This window comes from Lynx rufus, unplaced genomic scaffold, assembly GCF_022079265.1.
Source record: "Lynx rufus isolate CCGP_SWC_20201006 ecotype Redwood Valley unplaced genomic scaffold, mLynRuf1.p SCAF_18, whole genome shotgun sequence".
Lineage (NCBI taxonomy): Eukaryota > Metazoa > Chordata > Mammalia > Carnivora > Felidae > Lynx > Lynx rufus.
The window spans coordinates 39,119,769-39,144,044 of record NW_025814832.1 but is presented as its reverse complement, the minus strand read 5'-3'; the positions used below and the strand labels follow the sequence as shown (position 1 = coordinate 39,144,044).

The 24,276-nt window shown below is 53.5% G+C and overlaps 2 protein-coding genes across 2 annotated transcripts in view; one reads left to right on the top strand and one right to left on the bottom strand.

Annotated features, from left to right (window-relative positions):
* TANC2 (tetratricopeptide repeat, ankyrin repeat and coiled-coil containing 2) overlaps window positions 1–9,019 on the top strand; it is a 371,592-nt gene extending 362,573 nt beyond the window's left edge. Inside the window, exon 27 of the mRNA XM_047081653.1 lies at window positions 1,419–9,019. Within this exon, the coding sequence (XP_046937609.1) occupies window positions 1,419–3,372 (1,954 nt within the window). The 3' untranslated portion in view covers window positions 3,373–9,019. The remainder of the gene's footprint in view (window positions 1–1,418) is intronic.
* Window positions 9,020–10,818: 1,799 nt separating this feature from the next.
* LOC124512892 (transmembrane ascorbate-dependent reductase CYB561) lies at window positions 10,819–22,700 on the bottom strand. Its single transcript, XM_047080531.1, has 6 exons — window positions 22,495–22,700; window positions 15,220–15,437; window positions 14,178–14,276; window positions 13,785–13,888; window positions 13,146–13,303; window positions 10,819–12,904 (listed from the first exon to the last, which is right to left on the bottom strand). Exons 2-6 carry the CDS (start codon window positions 15,422–15,424, stop codon window positions 12,712–12,714), a joined length of 759 nt encoding a protein of 252 aa, XP_046936487.1. The 5' UTR covers window positions 15,425–15,437; window positions 22,495–22,700; the 3' UTR covers window positions 10,819–12,711.
* Between the last annotated feature and the right edge of the window lie 1,576 nt (window positions 22,701–24,276).

Sequence of the window (24,276 nt, the reverse complement as noted above, 5' to 3'; positions counted from 1 at the left end):
TCTTCAGGGCTGTGGAGCTCTAAAACATTTCACTTTGGGAGAAAAATGCCTTTGCGTTGTTGGAGAATGGCACCTTCTTCCAAGAAGCCTCTGCCGTATCTCAGTCACTTTTTAACCCCTAAAGCAGATAGCATAAAGAGACACTGGTGACTTAAGAAGAGGTCACATAAGCAAAACATCTTCCTGGCCCTTTTAGAGAAATAGGATGGGTCACTTACACCACAGGCTCCTCTTTCTTTTCCTAGAGGCATTTGAGGAGTCCCTGTGGTATTCAGTCTTCCTTCTGGGGCTCTCCTCAAGTCTGGTGGCATCAAACCTCCTCCTCACCTAAATCCCCACCACCACCACACCACACACTCATGGAGACAGGAGGTCCTTGCTGCCAGGATTGAGGGGGCCCAAGAGAAACTCCATCCCTCGTGTCCATCTGCTGTGGCTTGGCCAATGGGAAGGAAAGGCTCCAGAAAGACCTAGAACCAGCCATCACTGATCTTTGGATAACTTGTCACTGTCCTCGATGCTTCCTGCCCAGTGCCCTCCCCTTCTCCTTAACATGGCCTGGGAAAGAACTGCTTCAGGGTCAGTGTTGTGGCCAGGGGCGATATGGTCCTGAAAAACCAAATCCAGGTTAAGTCTCAGCAATGATGGTGGCAGAAATATTAGTCTTAACTAGCTGGGGTAACAGAGTCCTTACAGAAGCTTGACTATCAAATTCTCTTTTTCCCCAGATAATTCCTTCCCCACAAGGCCAGTTGCCCCTTTCCTGGGCAATCTTAATAGAGAGGATGGGAATATCTCTGAGAGTTCTTGTCCTCATCTGTAAATTAGAATCCGAGTTGCCTAGTCAGCAAGCGTCATACCTGCCCAGCTCTGATGTAGCAGAACAGAGGAGCAACAGTGCTGGGGTGCAAGGGGAAGAAAAGGGCGGAGGACAGTCTTCTGGCCTAGGACGGAACAGGCCTGAAATTCGGAGCCAAAATATCGAGAATATAAAGAAAAAATTATGCTGGATCAGCAAGATTCTTAAATATTGTAGTTAACTGTTTTGTTGCTAAGCTAATTGACAGTGACCCTGTAAATGACAACCCCACCCAACTCTGATACTGCCTGGTGTGCATTTGGGCACTAAGAGAATCTTCCTGAAGGGCCTGGCTGGACTGATGAAATGGGGCCATTTCTCTACTAATCCCAGAGAGGCCAGAAGGAAGATGGAGGGTAAACGGGCTAAGGAAGCATTCTGGACTCTTCCAGAATGACAGCCTACCTGTTTCCTTCCTTACAAATCGAACAAAACCACCCCCCAGACCCCCACAGATGCCACCCCAGTTCTCTAAAATAGCGACCGTGGTCCTCAGCTCTTGGTGATTCCCGTTGATTCAGAATAACCCCAGTTCCTGTGTTTACATTTTGTCAAGCAGACAGTTTGCAGCAGCCTTAGAGGATCTGAACGAGGCCATCAAGCTCTGCCCAAACAACCGTGAGATCCAGAGGCTCCTGCTGCGCGTGGAGGAAGAGTGCCGACAGATGCAGCCGCCGCCGCCGCCGCCTCAGCAGCCGCCTCAGCCGCCGCTACCAGAAGAAACGGAACCCGAAGCACAGCACGAAGATGTATACTCTGTACAGGATATGTTCGAGGAGGAGTACCTGGAACAGGATGTTGAAAATGTCTCCATTGGCCTCCAGACCGAAGCTCGGCCCAGTCAGGGGCTCCCGATAATCCAGAGCCCGCCCTCCTCCCCAGCCCATCGGGACTCAGCCTACATCTCTAGCTCACCGCTCGGCTCGCATCAGGTCTTTGACTTCCGTTCCAGTAGTTCTGTAGGCTCTCCCACCAGACAGAGCTATCAGTCCACCTCACCCGCTCTTTCTCCAACTCACCAGAACTCTCATTACAGGCCCAGCCCACCACATACGTCCCCAGCCCACCAGAGCGGGTCTTACCGCTTTAGCCCCCCTCCCGTGGGAGGCCCAGGCAAGGACTATCCAAGCCCTCCTCCGTCCCCCCTCCGTAGAGGCCCTCAGTACCGGGCCAGCCCTCCAGCTGAAAGCATGAGTGTCTACAGATCCCAGTCGGGCTCACCCGTGCGCTATCAGCAAGAAACAAATGTTAGTCAGCTTCCTGGCAGACCAAAATCTCCATTATCCAAAATGGCCCAGCGGCCCTATCAGATGCCTCAGCTTCCTGTGGCAGTTCCCCAGCAAGGGCTCAGGCTACAGCCTGCCAAGGCCCAGATTGTGAGAAGCAACCAGCCCAGCTCAGCGGTTCATTCAAGCACCGTCCTCTCCACAGGGGCCTATGGCCAAGTAGCCCACTCAATGGCTAGTAAATACCAGTCTTCGCAAGGAGACATGGGAGTAAGTCAGAGCCGGTTGGTTTATCAAGGGTCAATTGGGGGGATTGTAGGGGATGGGAGGCCCGTGCAGCACGTCCAGGCCAGCCTGAGTGCAGGTGCCATCTGTCAGCATGGAGGGTTGACCAAAGAAGACCTTCCACAGCGACCTTCCTCAGCATATCGAGGTGGTATGAGATACAGCCAGACACCACAGATTGGCCGTAGCCAGTCTGCATCCTATTACCCAGTCTGTCACTCAAAACTAGATCTGGAGCGCTCCTCCAGCCAACTAGGTTCCCCTGATGTGTCACATTTAATCAGAAGACCTATTAGTGTCAACCCTAATGAAATCAAGCCCCACCCACCAACTCCCAGGCCATTGCTACACTCCCAAAGCGTAGGCCTGCGCTTCTCTCCATCTAGCAATAGTATCTCATCAGCCTCCAACCTCACTCCTACCTTCCGGCCATCTTCCTCGATTCAACAAATGGAGATCCCACTAAAACCGGCGTATGATAGGTCATGTGACGAGCTGTCACCGGTGTCTCCCACTCAGGGAGGTTACCCCAGTGAGCCCACCCGATCCAGGACCACACCATTCATGGGGATCATAGATAAAACAGCCCGGACTCAACAGTACCCCCACCTTCACCAGCAGAATCGGACCTGGGCCGTGTCATCCGTGGATACCGTTCTCAGCCCCACGTCTCCAGGCAACCTGCCTCAGCCTGAGTCCTTCAGTCCACCATCATCCATCAGCAACATTGCCTTTTATAACAAAACCAACAATGCACAGAATGGCCATTTGCTGGAGGACGATTATTACAGCCCCCATGGGATGCTGGCTAATGGGTCCCGCGGAGACCTCCTGGAGAGAGTCGGCCAGGCCTCCTCATACCCCGATGTGAAGGTGGCGCGGACCCTCCCTGTGGCTCAGGCATATCAGGACAACCTGTACCGGCAGCTGTCCCGGGACTCTCGACAAGGGCAGACATCCCCTATCAAACCAAAGAGACCATTTGTGGAGTCTAATGTTTAAAAGACGTTCGTTGGAGTGAGACCCATATGTTTTCACTGCACATCTTCAGGCTTGGTTTCCACATCTGAGGTAGTTCTCTGGCTTAATTTCTCATGCAGTTTCTGTGTGGTGTTTAGAGGTGGCAGCCCCGTGCTGGAGTTCTTTGCATGCAGCCGACTGGGAAGCTGGCCTCCCGTGAGCCAGGACTTCAGTTTCTCTCGTCTGTGCCCCAGCCACATGCTCTCTCCCTCTCTTCCGATGCCAGCGAGGAGATTGTTGTGCCGTGTGCTTTAACCCAGGGAGATCAGACACACTGGTCAGCTTTTTCCAGGAGACAATCGCTTTCACTGATGTTCTTGTTGTGTAAATGTCTTTCTCCTTTTTTACAAAAATAAGATGTTCTTGTTCGTTTTCTTCTAGGAACTTTAGAAAGAGTATGACGCCCCTTTGCCTTTGCATTCTTATCCAGTGTTATCCAAATAGCCAACCCCAGTGCATTCTTGTGCCATGGTGTCCTCCCCTGGACTGCCAGCTCCCTGCAGTCATCAGGTCTAGAATGTTCATTTAGATTATCGCTGGTCTTCCTACGGGGGCAAAAGGATCAAGGAGAAAGAGAAGAAACAGGTCGATTAAATTAGAAGAAAAAAAAATATATATATATATAATTATTTGAAATGTCACTATGTTGATTTTTCAAGAAGCATTTTATGAATATTTAAAGAACAACTAGCCCTTTAAATAGTTCACCCAGCCAAGGAAATTGGATGAGAATCATGGATATTTTTAAATAATCCACTGAGAGTTATCCTTTAGGTTTTTAGCCAACAATTAACTATTAAAAGCTATTGATTTTCCATGGGGGGGGGGGGATACATAAATACATAGAAAGAGAGAGGAAGAAAGACTGTTCTGGATTCTCAGAAAAAGGCTATAGAAAGTCTCTTGTCTTGGCGAAGTCTACTTTTTAAGTCCTGGTACATCACTGAGCATCACATCTCATAAAAGCAAACTCTTCGCCAAAGTTTGGTACAGTAGTCCTGTCGGGTCTTCACCTGGAGCCACATTGTGTTCTACTGGCCCTCTTTCTTTTAAACCCACATGGTACCGTGAAGAAATTGGTTCTTTGAGAAGCAAATTGAATTCTCTTGGGGCTGTAAGACTTTATTCCTGGAGTTTGCACCCAGGACTGTTGCACCCCATGCCAGGTGTCGTCTGATTCCGTTTCAAGATCTATAGTTTCATTATCTGTTTACTCTAGGGATTGTTTCTTCGTTTCTTTCTCTAGGTAGGAGGGTTTGGGGAGTGATCTTTGAAAACCAGGCACAGTGAAGTGTTTCAGGGAGCAGACAGACCCCTTTCAGCCCTGGGTGGGGGAACATGAGATAGATAGCAGGTCCTCTGGTGCAGTTACCCTCCACACTTCTGTGTCTTGAGGTCGTTTGCTGACCTGTCCTTTGCGTGACTGAGGCCAGCACAAGATGGACAGCAAGAACACTGAAACCAAAGCCTTAGCACAGGCCTGGTACTGACTGCGCATCAGCTCTTAGAACTTAAGAAGCTGAACAACAGAGAATCAGTTCTCTGTTACTACGAATCATTCTGCTCTTGTGAGTAAAGAAAGGGCTATAGGAAGGGCAGTTTCCTGAATAAAAATCCAGATGTGACCAGACCTGTTTGTCATAGTAAGTGTCCTCTGAAAGTATCACTAAGACCTGGGGAGCATGCAGCTGAGATCAGAAACATTTCTCTACCAATTTAGATTCTGCCAAATAGACGGACCCCTCAGCCCCCAAGCCCGACACAGGCCAGGACTTGTCTCGGGGCCAGCTCAAGACCCAGAATCTTCCCACTCTCAGATGCCCAGGGACTGTCTCCTACTCAGACCAGGGTGGGCGCCAGTGTCTTGTCCCTTCCCTTCCCTTCCCCCTCTCTTGCTTCCATCTAGAAGGGGAAGCGTAGAGCTGTAGCATCAGCCTGCAGCCGGGAGCCCAGCTCCCGCTTTGTCCAGGTCTCAGCCCTACAGGGCCCTTTGCATCTCACCCCTCCCTGCCCACCTCTCACTGAGGAGCTGCTGCTGCATTCTGAAAGATGTCCGTGTCTGTGAGGAAAGTGCCCCTGTGTGTCTGGAATGCCACACACACCACCTGCACTCAGCTGTCTAGGTGAGCGAGCAGCTTCTGCACCTCCCAGACATGCCACTGATGCCACTTGTCCCCAGGGTCTCTCTCGGCTTTCCTGGACAAACCGGAGATTTAGGGTCTATGCCTTATTGGGCAAAACACTTAAAACAGTCAAAATGCCATTCTTTTTTAGCCATTATAAGAGGGAGTGAATGTCACTACTGGGCGCCAGTTGAGTTTGACTAGAAAATGCCGACTGGACCTGATTGGGGGCAGGAGACCATTTTTCCTTGCTCAGCTGACTGCCCATGCCCTGTTGTGCTACTTCACTGCCATGGGATGATCTTAGTACTGTATCCCGGAGACGCCCTCTCCCCCAGCAGCACTCACTGAGTCCGTGTCTGGCTTCTGGTGGGGGAAGTTTTTCAGATGAAACTGGTTAAGTTCCAGTCACCCAATTCACACACCCTGAAATGGAGACAGTGGTAACAAACTTTAGCCTCTAGGTTTCTCACCAAATTGTACGTTTGTGTTCACCCAGAATTCTTGCACTAATGGGTTTCCATCACATCATGTCTATAAATGGGTGCACTTTACTGTTTGAATTTGTAACTCTGATAAATACTGGATATTTAAGTGTGCGTAATGTCTTCATTAGAAAATAGCAGAACCGCTCTTGTCTTTTAGTGTATCTTTCAAGGGAAAAAAAAAAGGAAAAAAAGGAAAGAAATCAAGCAGTGGATCACAACATTTATAGCACAAGAAATAACTGTTGTATATAAGCATCAAAAGGATTAAGAATTTTTAAATACAAAAAATATTTGCAGTGATTTTAAAGTGCTTTTCCAGCAATTTTCTTAGGGACTCCTGAGACATGGTTACTTTATTTACTGGATCAGTAAGGCACACAATTAACAATTAAAAATTAATGTTTATTTACAAAGTAAAGGGAAAACCTGTGTAACATGAGAATTTGGCATGGACAAAATGGAGACCATTTTGTATCTGCTGTTGTATCTTGTCCGGGTTGCAGACGTGCACTATTAAAGCCCCAAATTAATAGAGCACAAACCCTTCTTGTTCCTCTCCCACGTGCCCCTCTTTCTAGATGTGTTTAACTTAAACTCGAAGGCTCAGGAAAATTCCACTAATTAGAATCATGTACAGTACCCCAGGTCGTTGTCCAGAGATACAAGTTTGCTAATTTAGTTAAGCCTGGATTATTAAACACTTTTCCTAAATTATTGTAAACAGAACAGCCTAGAGAAAGGTATTCTCAGTCCTTATATTGTATAGTAGTTTATGAACCCCTCTCTAAATATTGGTATTTTTATATCCCAGAGATGTACCCAATAGAAAAATTAACCAGTATCTAATTTAATATCCATAAGTATTTTCCTTAGATTTTAGTCATATACAGTGGGTTATGTAGACGTCACCTTGCTTCAACCATATTCTACCACTAGGTGTCACTGTGGCTCTGCACCAGGCTCATCTGGTGGCAAAGACCGGCAGCGCGTCCTCTGGAGGGGCTGCTTCCAGGGCAGCAGGCAGGCCCAGAGGGTTCAGGAAGGAGGGGACAAAGACCTGGAAAGGGGTCTTCACGCATCCGTGCCAGTCGTGGCAAGATAAGCTCTTTGACCGCTACCTGCTTTGGACCCTCAGCCAGGCAGAGGCCCGGAGAATGTTGACTAGAACTCCCTTCCTCTGATGGCCGGGTGGGTATGAGGAAGTCTCCTTTACTCCCCATGAGCTCCCCTCTCAGTTCCTCTTGGCCTCCAACTTGTACAACTCCAGAGATGTCACAGGTGGGTGGTTTGGTTCAAAAATAGTTATTTTTCTACTGCAGAAATGCCTTGGACAAAACCAGTTGCTCACTGAACCTTTGCCACAAAATGGAACAGGCTCCCCAGGGGGCAGGGTGTCCCCTCCCCGTCCCAGCCTCTCCCACCCTGTCTGTCCGTCCTTGGGCTGCCCACTTCTCACGAAGCCAACTTGCAAAGGCAGCCTGCTGCTGCTTCCACACCAAGGCCTGTGCCGCCCCGTTGCGCGCACGTTGGGAGGTGTGGCTTTTTCTCCTTTTCCTCTAGGAATTCCAGACTGACCATCTACCATGACTAACAACAGTGAACAAAAAGGGCTTAGGGGTAAGAGCTACCTACAAAGACGTGTCATGGAAACCTTCACCATGCAATGCCTTGAACTCAGCTCTGGCTGCTCCCGAGAAAAGGTGGCTGGCTGGGGGCCTGGACACAAGCACAATGGGAATGGTGGAGCCACTGTGCAGAGCTACTTGAATAATCACTGGGTCTTCATCAACTCCTTTTATAACACAGACCACTCAAGGGCTGAAGTGTTGGTAACCTGCATTTCGGTGTCCAATGCCTCACAGCTGCTGAACCACCCTGAGATGCTTGTGGCCACGTGATGGCCACAGTCAGAGCTTTGAAAGTCAGTACCAAATGAATGCGCAATTGGACACCAAAAATCAAGTGTTACTTTCATGTTTCCTCACCCATACCATCTCACTTCTTCCTGCTGACTCTGATAATCTCCACTAAGCTGACCTGTCGGGTTTTTAGCTGAATGCATATAGATGCAGGCCAGCATCACTCTTGTTTTTCAGACAGACCTACTCTGTGGACAGGAAGGAGCCTAGCTGCTTTGTTTTTGTAGCACTTACTGGCTGGAGTTTTCTTTTGCCTAATCGCCAACCAGAACACCTGGTTAGGGGGACTCCACTCGATCCCTTCGGTCCCCAGGACCAGACAGAGAGTTAATTCTGGAAAATTTAGTACTTGAATGTACCTGCCTTATTGTGTACCAGCTTACTGGAAAAAAAGATAGAAAAGCCGGCTCCAGATCTCTCCTCCATTCACAGGTTATTTTGGAAATCCTGTAAGTTACACTTCCTGTTCTAGTTTATTTTTGTTTTTGTTTTTTCCTTTGGCTGATTCCTGCTGAGTGGGGCCAGTTCCTCCTCAGGCTCAGGGCAGGTGCCATTCTCAGGCATGGCCTCCTTTCCATCCAGCGCAGCATCTCCGTCTCTGTTCTGTCTCCTCCAAATCCAAGATGATTTTAATTAGTACAGACATGTACAGTCTACAATTAAAGAGTGATTTGTACTAATATGATTTTGATTCTTCCTCCTCTTTGCTGTCCTTTCAAGACACTTGCTGGAAAAAGCTTTAATGCACTTAGTTTTCCTTTAGGTTTTCTATGACTCAGATGTAAAGGACTTTCTCTGTACAGTATATTATCCAATGCATGTTTGTTCTCTCTCCCGATATATTGAACACCACACAGTTGTGAACTCGTGCAGTGGGGATGTCCCGCACCCCACAGAGGCATCTAGCCCCCTGTGTATAAGGAAAGACATTTTCCTTTGCTGTACTTGCTTGAGCAGTTGTATTGTCTGTACATGTGAGCTGTGTGAGGTAGATGTGAAAAGGTAAATGAATGCATTCTCCTGCCCATGTGTACAGATCGCCATCCGTACAATGAACTGTATGTATGAAAGCAAATGTACTTATTTATAAAGGGTAACACTTGGAAAAACACGGTGTTGTGGTGCTTTCTCCTTACGTTACGATACCTGCCCCGGGGGGCTGACTCAGGCTCCCCCTCACTGAGGCCTGCCGTGCCGAAGAGCCCTCCCCCAGGGACACGACTTTGGCAGGTTGAGACAGAGGCCACATTCCTGATGATTTGGTTGGTCTCTTGCGGAACAAGCAAAGTCACCCCTTTGGGCTCGTATTCACTCAGCGAAGTGACTGAGCACCTCCTCAGAGTTGGGACAGCGCTGTAGGTGCTCGAGAGATCTGTGGCTAAGAAAAGACGGTTCTAAGGGCCTTTCAGTGAAGGCTTGCAGCGCCCGCTGAGAAAGAGAGGCTTTTTCTTTGGTGCGTTTCTCTCCAGCCAAACCAAGGGAGCACCGAGCTCTTCTTGTTTCATTGTAGTAGCTGAGGCCCGCACCCCTGTCTTGCTGCCCGAAGCGGGCTGCAGTGGGAGCCCGAGGTGAGGGGATAGCCCCAGCTAGAGTCCTTGAGGCTAACTCCGTCAAAGTTTCTTCCAGTGGCTTCATCTTCTCTTCAGAAATCTGGCCAGAATTTGCCATCCTCACCGTCTAGAGAGCTAGACGGCTGCATCGTAAATGGAGAGGCTGCGGGTTTCCTGCCTGGCTGGTACCTCTCTGTCTACTGCAGGGACAAGCAAGGGAAGAGACTGCTTCCTCTAGACACCACGTTGTGCTGAACAAACATCCCAGTTGCATAACCACATCCATTTCCCCCAAACAGAGCCGGGGAAGCAGGAAAACTCCGGGCACGCAGTCACGCACCCTAGATGCCAGAGTGGCCTTCAGAGAGGAGAGGAGAGGACTCCGGAAGCAACCACCTGCTTGGTCTGAAAACTTTGGGACTCGGGGGGTTCCAAATCCAGTAAGGTGAGGGACTCCTGAGGAGGTGAAGGAGAGGAGATGCGTGTCTAGAGGGAGAGGCGTGACCTTCGTGTCTGGGATCATTTGAATATTCACAAACACAAAGACCCTTGATCCAGAAGTGAGCACAAGAGCCGGAAGTGAGACAGCCTGCAGACGGGCCAGCTGCTTCTCCCCGCACACTGAGAGCCAGCTGTGATCTTGACTGAGCGATCAGCTTGGGACATGTATCATGCCACGTGCTTTGCATGCTTTTAAGCAAATGAAGTTTCGCACAGAAGCCTTGATTCAGGAGAAAGATTCTACACATGCAGAAAGCAAAGACCTCTGGAGAACACAGAAAATAAAGTAAATGTTAGGAAGGACTCCTGTTCCCCAAGGATTACTCCTCAGCGGATTTGCTGCAGGGGTCCCTTTAACTAGTGTTTTGTTTTAGGTGACGGGAGCGCAGTGTATCCCAGCGTGAGATCCAGCCCAACTTCATATAAACACATCTCCTGCCTGGGTCTTAGGAACTGCTCTCAAGTGGAATCCCGCCTCGTTCTCAAAGCTTTGCTCCTCTCCTTAAGGAATAAAGAGACATCTCTTTTAAAAGGTAAAAAGTTGAGCGACTACTAGGGAAAACTTCTTGCCGAGGCCCTTACCACGCTCCACCCTCCAGGCCACTGTCTCTGGGTTGGGAAAAGGGTTTCTCTAACCATGAGGAAGAGCCTCCTGCTCTGGCTCCAGAGACTGAACAGCCCCTGGGCCATGACAGAGATCATGAATCGCTTTACCTTCTGTGCCCAGAGTGGGGGGAGGGGAGGTTCAGTTTCTGTCGAGCCTGGTAGAACTAACTTCACATGTCTGATGCCGCTAAAAGCACTGGCCCCTTTTTTGCCAGGGTGAATGAAGAGAACAGGCCAGAGATCAGCCGTAGACATTTATTGAATCATCTGTTGCACCGACGCTACATTGTACTTCACAGACAACTGGCCACAGGCAAAGTAAAATAAACCACAATGGATCAGCTTCCAGGGGGCCTCCTTAATCATCCAACATACACGTTGGCAAACAGACCAGTTTACAGATTTTTACTGCAAATTTAAGGTTCCGTTTCTCTAAGTGGCATTCTGAGGCGGGGGGGGGGGAGGGGGAGCAGGTAGATACACAGTTGTACTTTGGTAGTTTGTCCAAGCAGGAGTCTCTCCACCTGTAAAATACCTGGCTATTCAGCGTGAGCCAGGTGGTGAAAGAATTGACGGAGCCCCTTCCTGGCGGAGCACGCGGTGTAGCCTCCAGACAAGCTGCGGCGGAGGCAGGGAGGCTGGGACAGGGAGGCCGGGAGAGGCTCCGAGAGGCCTGGGCAGCCCTGCTGGGGAGGGCTCCGGACCTGCAGGCACCTGCTGGGAGAACTGGCGTTGTTGCCTAAGGCAGGGCCTGTGGCAAAGCGGAGGGTTAGAAATCTGAGCATCAGAAGCGGCCAGCCCCTTTCTCTAAGGCAGCGGTTAGGTGAGAAAAAGGCAACCCATCTACAGAACAGTAGCCGGGCTTAGAAACCTCATTCATTTCTTCACTTAAGTAAGCTGTGTCTGTCTCAAACTGTCATGTTCCTCAAAGCCCAGAAAATGAGGAAAACAAGAAGAGAGCATTCCCCAAGTCCAAGAAGCACAAGGTCAATGCTCTGATCACGTTACTTCCAGACTGAATCCAAAGAGTGACTCAGGCGGCAGCATAACACACTTACACAGCTGGGGGGAATTAACCCAATTCCAACTCCGTCCCAACCTCCTGCAAAGATGGGCCCAGGTAAGGGGATGAGGCTTTCCTCCTGGACAGAAGCAGGCGGCCCTGCCTTCCCCACTGAAAGGGAAAGGGGGCAACAGGGCAGTTTTTTGTTTAAAAACAAAAACAAGACGTATGCCCTCGGCCTCGAGTCAGAGCCAGCCTGTGAGGGCAGGGACACCGGGGGCACTGGTGGCCCGGGCCCCTGCAGGGAGTGGCCAGCCCACCACCCAGCCCGCCAGTGCGAGGGGCCACCTCCTTCCCCTTCTCTCAGCCGCCAAGTACAGTTTGTCTCAGTCCTGTGCCCTGTCCCTCTCCCAGCACAGCATCTTGGGGCTGAGGACTGAAGAAAGGGGAGGCCAAGAGCACAGCTGGGCCGAAGCCACATCTCCAGAGCTTCCCAGGGGCCAGTCCCTCCCCTCTCCTGGGGAACCTCGCTCCGAATACCAACATATTTTACACATAATATCACTTGCTCTACTGCCAAAGACTGGGCCCATTCACACCACCGTGTTATTCAGACTAGCGAGACTCCTGGTTTGAATTCAGTGTTACGTAAAGCAAGTCTTGGCCTTGCCAGGCCTGTCGCTGAGCCCCAGTTTATCCCACAGCTTTGTGCTCTCTGCAGCCACTGGACGCGGCCCAGCATCCGCTGCCTCAAGGGGAGAGCCACCCTGCATCTCCTTCAGGGATCTATGCCTTTGTGACCAGGGCCGACCACCCAAAACTCTACCCAAAGCTTCTTGATTTGAGGGGGTGACAGCGACAACAGGGGCAGGGATCTGTGCATGACTAACAGGACTCTAAAGCAGCAGCAAGGAGAAGAAAGTAGAGGAGGTCAAGCCCTAAACCCCAGAAATCAGCGCTCGAGGGGGAACGCTGCCCCCACGGTCCCTACCGACACTGCCGAGCCCTCCCCGAGAGCCACCCGGCCTAAAGACGGCCTCGACAGGGCACGGCAAAGACGCCTATCAGAACCTCCCGGAACTGAGGAGGCCAGCCGCAGCCAGACCCTCCCTGTGGGACAAGGGCAGGCCGTCACTGGGAGCTGGGGCTGTCGCCCTCGGTCAGCGTCTTGAAGTCCATGGAGAGAGCTTGTTCCTCCGCCTGGGGTGGCCGTTTCCAGTCAGCGCGAGTCAAAATGTAGAGCACAGTCACGCCAAAGCCGACCAGCAGCAAGCCCAGCATGTTGGCCAGGACGCCCTCAGGCTCAAACGTGCTATACTTGGCCCTGCAGGGTTTGGGTGGAAGGGAGAAGCCACCCGAGGGGTCACGGTCAGGCCCAAATGCCATTCACACCAAGGCCAGAAAGCTGGCGTGGTATTCCAATCCCAGCCCCACCCGTCCCCCCCCCGGAGAGGAAAACCGCTGCTTCGCTAACTCCACAAGAAGCTGCCTCAGAAGGCAGAGGCCCAGGGAAGCAGAGGGCAGGGCTCCGTCTCCCGAGGCCCGTGGTGGCACAGGACACTCACCCAAGTTTAAACAGCAGCGCCTCCTTCAGGCCCAGCAGGGCTGTGCCCACAGCGAGCAGGAAGATGGTGGCGCCAAAGAAGATGTGCTGCGGGCGGTAGCGGCTCCGCAGAGAAAACGAAGCTCCAGGGAACAGGAAGAAGCCAAAGCCCACGAGCCACTACAAGGAAAGGCGGGGTGGTGCCGGAGACTGAGCCGGCCGCCGTCTGACCCACCCGAGGTCACCCCACGTAGGCCGTGTCCACACGCAGTCTGGGAACCCCTCCATCCACCGCTTGGCTTTCTTCATCTCAAGAGCAGGGGTGGGGGGAGCAGTAAGCGCTTTTGGGAAAGGTCCTGGCCCCGGCACTCGAGGCCTATCTCGGTTCATAGCGCTCGAACGCTTGGAAGCCCGGGCCCGTGGCCAGACACATGTGCCGCGTCAGCTGGAAGGCGGCCTGGGTCTGAGGCACCCTCGCCCGGGAGATCCTGGCTTTCGTACCCACTTGGGGATCCGAAAGCAGCGTCCAACTGTGCTGAAGCACCTCCTTCACTCTCAGGCACACGCCCGGGAAAGCGGGCCCTTCTGTGGCACAGGCGGCCCCGTCGTGGCCTCGTGCACCCCCGCCCCCGCCCCACCGCCGTGGCGCGGAACCGCCCACCTGCACGAGGTAGAGAACAAACGCGAGGATGCCACACCAGCTGTGCAGGCTGTACAGGTCAGCGTAGCCCTTCTTCCTGTGGTAGTCGAACACCGCCACCAGGCCTGGACCGGAGAGAGGGGCCGTGTGAGGACAGGGCTGGTGGGGAGGGGAGCGGGTGAGGTGACCCAAGGGAAACCCAACCAGCCGGGACTTCTGGGATCTGGTCCCGGCTTGAGGGCTGCCAGCACCCAGCGTCCCAGCCGGGGATGCCTGGGGGGTGGGGGATCGCGGGAGGGATGGGGACGGGACCACAACAGAACCGGCGTGGAGACCAGACGTGTCAAGCGGCGACCCCCCCACCAAGTTGGAAGCAGAGGTGGGGGAAAGGGAAAGCCGTGCCCAGGAACTCACCCACCAGGGCGATGATGAACGCGAAGACGTGTAGCAGCCCGTGCAGGACTTTGGTTGTGCGTTTGGTCTCGTTCCTGAAGACACGGTAAACCAGCAGGGCTTTCAGGGAGTGAGAAAGGGAAGGTCAGGCCCGCCTGCCACAGGCAGCGAGGAGACGCAGCTTGGCTGGCAGAGGTGATCTGCACCAAGGGCTTGGCAAGGCACCCCAGCCACAGGCAGTAGGACAGGAAACAGACTCCGTGGGGCCTCGCGGGGGCCCTCGGGTAGGTGTGCCCTAGCGCCCCGGCCGCCAACACTTTCTTATCAAGTGTCCCGTGTATTCTGGGCTGTGTCCTCGGTTCGTCATGCAGTCACGCTGAGGTGTCACCAAGCTTCTGAGTTCACCTCTTAGCTCTGATGGTCCTCAAATAGCCCAGTATTGAAGCTGAGCAGATACTCACTACCTTCCGCAACCAGGTTCCCTAGGTGGGGAACCCGATTCCCAAGCTAATCCCCCTCACAGGGCTGAGCCGGACAGGGCCAGGTGGCACGGGGAATGCCTCTTAGGAATCTGCTGCTGGGGAATGGCTGTCACCAGGACCGCCCCTAGGAAGAATGGGTCAAACAGATCCAGATCCAGCTTTCCTGTTACCAGAGCAGGCCGCACAGAAGGCAGGGTGGGGGCCAGGCACAGCCTCACTCCTGCCCCAGAGAGGAGCTGCAGCTCTGCCAAGTCCACCATTCCCCCAACGCATACACCCATGCACACGCACACACGCGCGCACACACACGCACACTCACCGTTTTTCTTCCAACTTCAAACCACCCCTGCAGAAGCCAGCCTCAGCTCACAGCCCAGCCCCTGGGCTGCTTGCTCTACACGCACACCCTTGGATGCTCCACAAACCTCAGGCCCCTAGATTTGGATGCCTGGTGTTCCCAGGCCCCAAGCCAGCTTCCTTCCTGTCTTTTCTAGAATCTTAGATGTGTCTAAGTGCAGGAGACCCCAGGGATGATAGGGTTCCTGCAAACCGCCGCTCTCAGGAGCAAGGGTGGGACTCACCATCTCCCTGCAGGAAGATCAGGCCTATGACCATGCAGAGGGGATGCACGTTGAACTGCAGGACGCCCTGCCAGGCGATGCCGCCCCTGTACAGACCGAGCCAGGCACCGGTCGTGGCCACGGCGATCAGGCCCAGCAGCTGGGAGAAAGCTACATAGTAAGGCAGCGCCCTGGGGGTGGCCGCCAGGCCTGCGTGGCTCTCCATGCTGAGGCAGCTGCTGGAGGGAAAACAGCAAAGCTCAGAGTGGCCCACAGCTTCCAGAGGCCACGTCCCGGCCTCCCGCTGCCCGCTGCCCCCTTCCACCCACCTCTCCCGGCCCCTGTGCTACAGCAGTGCTTCCGTCCCTTCCCGAGATTCAAGGACAGCTCAGCAGAGGTGCCCCGCTTCCCCCAGAGACAGACAGGCCAGCACCTGGCTATGAGATGCAGTGAGGGTGCAAGTGAAGGTCCTCCAGATTCAGAGGTGGGGGGACGTGCCTGTGCCTTGCATTCTGTTTCCCAAGGCCCTGGCTTTTCTCAGGTGGGGCTCACAGAGGAGGTTCAGAGAAGTGAGAAAATCCCTTGAAGGTACAGAGTTAGTCACGGTTTGTCCTCCAGATGGGTCACAAGCACGTCCAGAGAGAACGAGAAAGCTGACATCCCTGCACCCATGCACCCAGCGTGTGGCCGTGTGGCCGACAGAAGGAGAAATCCTGCCCTCCCCAGGAGCCTGGGTGCAGCCCCCACAGCTGCCCCCGTGCTCTGACCCTGCTTTGCCTGAAGACGACGTGGGGAACAGGAGCAGCCCCACAGCCTGCTCCCCCTGCCACAACTTCCTCCCCCCACGCTCAGGGCCCGCCGGGTCTGCACCCCTACTCAGGACAGGGAGTAGCACCTTGGCATTCAGAGCCCATGGGGTGTTTCATACACATCACTTAATTCACAGCCATCCTGTATGGGACAGTAAAGCAGGTAGTTACTGTCCCTATGCCACAGATAAGAAAGTGGCAGTTCCAGGAGGCTTGCGAAAGTCTTGCTCAGGGGTCTGTGCATGTGTGCCTGTGTGTGTGCACCTGCATGCATGTGTACGTGTGTGCATGTGTTTGTGTGTGTGGTAAGCGCATTTCCTGGCTCCTCTGCCCAGTGCACCCCCAGGTTAGCCTCCCCCAGGGTCAGGATGGCCTTCGCGCAAGCTCTTCACCCTGAATCGGATAGTTCTCCAGACCCGGAGCCCAGGCCTGGCCCACACGCCCAGTCAGGAGAGGCAGCCAGGGCACGAGGCCGGTGATGAACAAGGATGGCCTCCTCCATCTGTCTGCCTCGGTGCTGCAGGGTCCCGAGCCCACAGAAAGAGGTTCTCTGCCCGCAGTGTCCTGGGCTTTCCAAGCAGCAGTGGAAACATTCCAGAGAATGACAGCGGTGCAGAGACATGGCCTAATGGGTTCTGGGTCTCCCTCTAACACCCAGCGCTTGCTGTCTCTCTCCACCCTGTACCGCTCAAGAACGAGTGTCCAGTCAGCCCGGTCTTCTACTAGTAATTGGGGAGGTCTCTTTTTACCCCCCGATTCTCTCCGCCACATCTGACAAATTTTGGCAACTTCACCATTAAAAAAAGTTGGGGGCAGTGGCGAGTGTTACTAATACATACTCGCTACAGTAAAATACAGATTAACAGAAAAAGGGAAAAAATTACAAGTAATCAGCATTTTCATGTGTGTCCTTACATCCTTTTTTTCTACAAACATATACGTTCTTTTATAAAAACAGAGACATACCGATTTCTAACCTGCTTTTCTACCTTAACAGTAGATCCTGTGTATCTTTTCCTGTCCATGAATATACATTCACATCATTGTCTCAATGACAACACAAGACTGCACCATACAGCTGTTCCACACTTTAACCAAACCCCAATCCCAACTGTTCAACATTTAGCTAGCTTCCAGTTTTTCACTAAATAAACCACACCATGCGATCACCTTTGCACATGTGTCTCATTAATTCCTAAATGAAGAAATGGAATCCTGCAGCAAGGCTATGTTCTCGTTTAGGTTTTTGACATTTTATCAAATGATCTTCCAAACACACTCCCATAGCAGGTGGGAACACCTGTTTCCAGAAGCCCTGGCAGACAATGAACCCCTATTTCTGAGACTCTTGCCACCGTCCATATCTGTCACCTTTACCCAAGGCAACTCCTACATCTAGGGCCAGTTCTGTCCTCTCCCCCAAATACAAACCCCATTTCTAGCTACCCACCACACATCTCTACCGACATCAGCAAACACTTCAAACTCCTCCGCACATCCCTAGTCAAGTCATCTGCCCATCATCGTCATAACCGAATCCAATCCTGACCTCGTGCAGGTGGCCACTGCGGCTGTCCTCCTGGTCCCGACGCTGACACCTCTACAGACAGGCCACCGAATCCTCGGGGTTCTCCCCCAGGGTCCCCACCATCACTTGCCTCCTGGCCATCTTCATTGCCACCACCCCAGCCAGAGCATGGAGCTTCCACCCCAATCTCTGTACCCCTTCTAACCCGCCAGACCTGCCAGGGACAAGGACGAGGACGAGGCCAGTTCCCCAACTCATGTTGTCCCACCTTGTGCAAACGGGGGCGCCTGCCAGTGAAATGGCAACACTTGTAACGCGATCCTAACTCAGTTTCCATCTGCAGCCCCGCATCTTCTCACCAAGTCCACTCAGCTTCCCTGGCTCTCACAACACTCTGCCTCACTCCCTGCGCCTCTCTTCTGGCTCCCTGCCACTCACCCTCCCCTCCATCCACCTGCCCCACAACCTAAAAGGGACATTTCTTTCTTCTCTGTCCCCACCTCTGCATCCCCAGCGCTGGCCTGGAGCCCACTTACCCCGTCGGCAGTCTGCCTGCCTGCCACGAAGCTCGCCTGTGCCTGTCTGCTGTCGTGCCTCCTCCGAGGAACGCGTCCTACTCTTCCTTGGGTCTCCTGGGGATCTATTCCTCTGCCCTAACTCTAACAGGAAAAATCGACCGGAGAGAGGCTGTCCTCGGGTCACTTGTTCTCCGTCCTCCCCGCCTTTATTAGATTTATCCCCAGAGAGCCCGGGGCACAGTCAGAATCTGATTAGCTCTGAATCAGGAAGAACAGAACGAACGTGCTCTGCTGCTGGCAGACCTGCCACAGCTTCTCCCTGCCCAGCAGAATAACCAATGACAGCAGAGGGAGCTCAGGGTCGCAAAGGGGATCGTCGCCCCTGTACCTCGGAGCTGCTCTGTGGCCGGGCAAGCCAGAGCCAGCATGTTTCCCTCCCGGCCAGTCTCCTAAGGAGGCAGACGGAAACCAGAGCAAGGTTCTCTTCAGGGCTGTGACGTTATGACTTATAAGAAATATATAGGATGGGGGCACCCAGGTGGCTTAGTCGGTTAACCTTCTGATTTCAGCTCAGGTCCTGATCTCACAGTCTGTGGGTTCGAGCCCCGTGTCGGGCTCTGTGCTGACAGCTGAGAGCCTGGAGCCTGCTTCGGATTCTGCGTCTCCCTCTCCCTCTGCCCCTCCCCCCTCTGTGCTCCTTGTGCTCTCTCTCTCAAAAAATAAACATTTAAAAACTTAAATATATATATATTTATTAAATTAAATATATATATTAATATATATTAATTTATATTAAATTAAATATATATATATGATGGAGCTCCTAAAACTTCTAAAGCTCCTAAAATTTCCCAAGAAAGCCCTAATGCTGTCTTCTGTTATGTTACTGAGCCCCCTAGATAACCTGTAGATGGGGGGGGGTGGGTGCCAGGGGAACGATGTGACTGAAGGCTGTACCTTTGAGTTCCACCCCTCAACCTCTAGGGAGGGAGAAGACAGCAGATTTGTTCAATCACCAATGGCCAATGATCTAATCACCCCTGTCTCTGTGCTGAAGCCTCCATTAAAATTCAAAAGGAGCTTCCAGCGGGGAGGACGGCTACCCTAGTTCCCTGGGGATAGAGGCTCCTGTGCTCTGGACCCTTCCGGACCTCGCCCTACCTACCTCTTCAATCTGGCTGTTCCTGAGTCACATCCTTTTGTCATAAACCTAATAAGTAAAATAACTCTCTGAGCTCTGTGAGCTGCTCTAGCAAATTAACTGAACCTGAGGAGAAGGCCATGGGAACCTCTTATCTACAGCAGGTGGGTCGGAAGCACAGGTGCCAACCTGGGTTTGCGACTGGCCTCTGAAGTGGGGGCAGTCTCGTGGGCCTGAGCCCTTAACCTGCCATCTCCAGGTAGACAGTGTCAGGATGGAGTTAAATTGTAGGACCTCAGTCAGTGTCTGCTGTGAACTAGGGAAGTAGCTGGTGGCACTGAAAAGAAATCACACTTTGGAGCAGTGAGGTGACCACACGGGGGGCTCTGCCGCTCTGCATTGTACACTTCCACCCTGAACTCCCCAGGAAGGCAGACTGCTGATGCCGTCTGCACCCACCGCGGCAAAGAGCGGGGGTGCCCGCTCGTGCTGGGGGGGTGCCAGGGGCCTCACGGCAGACTGTTTGTTCTCCATATCTATGAGTCTCTTACGTTCTGTCCCCCTCCCTGTTCTTACATTATTTTTGTTTCCCTTCCCTCATGATCGTCAGCATTCTTTCACGGAAGCTTCGCCATACAACTATGGTGAGAGGAGTGCTGTCCCAAATCAATGCGTGAGGACACTGGGGCTCAAAGAGGATAAAGGACATGCCCCAAATTACCAGCAGCAAATAGCTGCTCATTTGTTCATCGAGCCCCTGCCGTGTGCTGGCAAATACTGCTGGACACCGGAGCTATACAGATCAGACTTGATCCCTGCCTTCAAGGAGCTTGCAGACAAGTTACACAGCAGATGCAGATTTTCTTAGTAAAGGGTAGTAAGAATTCAAGCCACAAGTTCAACTCAGGCCGCCAAGAGCACTTTCCACTATACGCACGGAAGACAGTTTTCCCCACCTTAATACCTTGAGGTGGCACTCCCTGAACAGCTGGCTGTCTGGTGGCAGTGTGGCTTTGCCGAGAATCTAGGGTGGAGCTCTCATGCTTTCCAAATACTGAAGCCAATCAAGGATCCAAATGGGCATTTGCCAAAGAAGTCGCTTTGAAACAGAGCTCCAAGGAGGTTTCTCCCTGTCCCAGGCCAGTCCTCCTGTACCCCTCACCCCTCAGGAAACCATGCTCCTAAGGCGGTTTAAGCCCACCACAGCAACAAGCACCAGTGTTCCCTGGGAGCTCTCCTGGGAGCGAAGGAAGCAGGACGGGAACAGGTAGTTAAGAGAGACGGGGTGGCAGGAGGATGAGCCAGCTGCTCCATGAGGTCTTCCTGTCAACTGCTCCAAAGGCAGCTCACCTGCCCCGCCTGTCCTAGGGAACTAAGCATCCGGGTAATGAGGCAACCAGGAGGAAGCCACAGATAAAGGATGACCTTTGGAACTATGGAGGACCAATCCATCTCCCCCACCCTCCCTTCCAATTTGATGGTGATTTCAGCCCAAGTATGAGGGATGCAGGAAAGCTCACACCAAGCAAGACCATCCCGCCTCGGGCGGGCCTGTCTGTGCCTTGCCTACAGGTGACCCCGCAGTCCAAAAGTTCCGAGTGTGAAAGATCCAGATTCCTTCAGCAATGGCATTCACCTGTTGCCTATTCGGTTCAAGTCACTGGCAACCTATCTTTGTGCAAGGAGGGGCTGCTTCCAATTGCTGAAGAGAGACCGCATCCTACTGACTCTGGCTGGAATCCGACCCATCCACAAACACATTTTGCATGTGCAAACTTTGAAAGCAGTTGAGATTCACTCCCTAGCAAGCAAATGCCTTTGAATCAGGCCCCTTCATTTCCCAAACCAGACAGTGAGAACACTCTCTTCCCTGCCAGCTGGGTTGGCCCCCAGAACCCCGGGCCTCCTTTGTTCCCAGAGCAGAAGTGTGGGGGGCAGCATCACGGGCCTTGAAGCTGCCACTCTCCACCCCAAAGTTCCCCTCTGCCGGGCAGACCAGAGTTACGGAAGCAGAGGAGGCTCTGATAGCCCTCAGAGCCCCTTACACAGCCACCCTCCTTCCTGTCAGAGCACAAGACGGGGGTGACAGCTCTGGCAGCTTCTGGAACTTTGGGCTGAGACAGTCACCCCTCCCCTCCCACACCAACTTGCAGTCAGACTCCACTTAATGTCATCAAAAAGGGACAGGAGATACCCGCAGGGGTTGAACGTGCTGAGAATCACTCTCCTCATGCCCACAGTTTTGTTAAAAGGCCACCAGGCCTAATCTCATTATGAGGACCAGACAGTGCCCATGTCCTAGAGCCCGGAGGCAGGCAGCCTGGCCTGGCTGCAGCCCTCCTTGGCCACAGCAGGGTTTTAATTGGGTTAGGCAAGATTATATTGGGGACAGAGGTTACATCTTTTCTAAGATCTAACCAACCCTCCCTCCCCCTCATCGAAGGGATGACTCAATTGCCCTAGAATGCCCTAGAATGTGATGGAAGAGAAAGCAAAGTGAAGGTTGAGCTGTCAGGCAGGGCCCCAAGTAGCCCGCAGGAAGAAAGCAAAGCCTGGTTCTCCATTAGGTACAGTGGGCTTGGTGCCAGGGTTTCCAATACTTGTAGGGACCCACAAAAAATGTTATGATTTCTGCTAAAATCAGAAGGAGAAACAAACTTAGTGCTGAAGAAAATGTTTTAATTTTTAATCTGGCCTGGATTATACTTGTCTTTATACCAACACAATTGTAAAATATAGGGTTTTTTTTTAATTGTTGTAAAATATAGGGTTTTTTAAAAATTGGTATTATTTTTAGTGGAAGAAGGGTCCCAGCAAGGCAAAAGTGCCTATGACCCATGAATGCAGCTCTGGTCAAACGGATGTATTTTTACAGCCAGCCCCTCTGCATCTGACTCTGTGGTCCTGGTCAAGCCAAGTCCCCTCTCCGAGCCTGCTTCCTCATCCACAAGATAGGGGATGTCGATAGTCCCCTATCGATAGTCCCACCTCATTACTCACTGGCCTGGCAAAAAATAAGTGGGATAAATATGTAATAGCGGTTAGCAAAGTGCCTGCCATATGGTAGATACTCAATCAGATAAAAGTCTAACAAAAACTAAATCTGGTCCTCATAGCACCTTGGGAAGAGTAAGGTGAAGAGTCACACACATCAGAAGTTGTTGACACAAGAGGTTTGGGGCCACAGAGAGCCAGATGGCAGCACTACCCCCTCTCATAAATCCACACTCCCCTCTGTCCACTCTCCGTCCCCCACTGGGCAGAAAACCCTGGATCTGGGGCAGCTTTCTCCACCAGTACCTTCTGGTGCTGCTGAAGCACACCGCCTTAGCAGAAGCCCAGCTCTGCGGGCCCAGGGAAGGCGGCCAGGGCGGCAGCGGTGGGGCAGGCAGGCTCCACCTCCAAGTCCGGGAGGCTCCTCCTGCGTGGGGGTGGGGTGGCAGCAGCCCTCTCTCTGTGTGGGTCTCACTTTGGCACTTACGAGTTTTCTCTCGGTATTTTCTGCCTCAAACCCAATTTCAGAAGAGAAATCAAGGTATCTAAGAGAAGGTGGCAAAGCTTTGGGATTTCTTCATTTGCTGTGAAAACAAAGGAATAGAATCCAGACATCCTGAGACGAGCTTCATTTAATGAGATTCAGAAAATCCCCAAAGACTGCCAAGTTCCGGGGTATGACGAAGAGAGGCCACCTGGAGGAGAAAAGCTGGGGACAGGGTCTCCTTCTCTGTGGAGCCCTGGGGGAAAGAGCAGGCAGAGAGTGGAGGTGGCCCTGCCATCACCTAGGTGTCAAAGGCAGCAGGGGACCCCTTCCTCCGCTCAGTTCTGCACCCCCTGTCCCCACAGCTCAGGGGCCTACCAGGCCCAATCCAACGAGCCAGGATTTCCCAAACGAGGAACTCCTACCCTCACACCACTAAGCTGCGGATGTTCCAGAACAAGGAAGGGATCTCCTAGCTAGCCATTTCACCCCCAAGAGGAGAGAGGCGAAGCTGAGGGAGGGCCCCCCACCAGCAAAGCAGTTGGGCCCGTTTCAGGTTTCAGAAGAACAGTCGTGGCAAATGGTGGTTGATCCACATCTACCCCAGCTCGTTTCTAGAACGTGGCAAAATATCAGCCGTGAGCCCACTGACAAGCGTGGGGTCACCTGCCGCTCGGTTCTGACTTCCGCAGACTGGCACGGAGGCTGAACCAGGGCCAGGGGCCGGCAGCTCCAGCAAGGAGCACGGCCAGCTCTTTCACCTCCGGCCCAGCCGCGTGGGGCTCGGCAGCAGCTGAGGTGAGGTGAGCGGCGGGTGCGGTGGCGGAGGAGGGACTCACGGCGGCTCGGCGCGGGGGGCGGGCCCATCCCGCTGCGGGCGCACCCGGGCCCCCTCCCCGACTCCGCGCGGGGGCTCGGCTCGCACCCACCCGCCCGGGCCGCCTACCTGGCCGGGCGCCGGGCCCGGAGCTCGTCCCCGCCGCGCAGCGCCCCACCGCGGACCCACAGGCGAGCTCCCCACGCCGCGCCCCGGCCGCTCAGCCGGTTCCGGCGGCCGCGCCCGCCGCGGAGCTACGGCGTCTCCATGGCGACAGGGCTGCGGGTGGGGCGCAAGGCGGGCGGCGCGGCGGGGGTCACGCTGAGGGCAGGGGGCGCCGGAAGTGCTTCCCTCACGTCCTCGCGCTTACTGCAGGGCCCGGCCGCCACTGATGCCCAGGTGAATGGACGCGGCCCCGCCAGGTCCCGGGCCCCGACCTTGACGCCGCGTGACAGGGACTGCGGCGCAGGGCGATGAGGGGTGACAGCCGCGGCCACCGTGACCCCGGCCTTCTGGACCCGAGCTCGGGTAACCTCCGAAATCCGGGCCTCGCGACCCGGCCTACGGGAACCCCGCGTTCAGGGACGGAAGGGGGTCTGCGACCCCGTGGGTGTGGCGGCCTCCTGCCCAGGCCTGACGCGGAGGCCGCGGGCGCGGCGGGGGGGGGGTGGGGGGGGGGTGGGGGGGTGGGCGCTGCGGAGTGGGGACCGGGACCTGGGAGGGGGACTGAGCCCGGGAGACGACGGAAGGGGCTGCAGGCCGGGAGAGCAGCGGCCGGGCCTCGGCC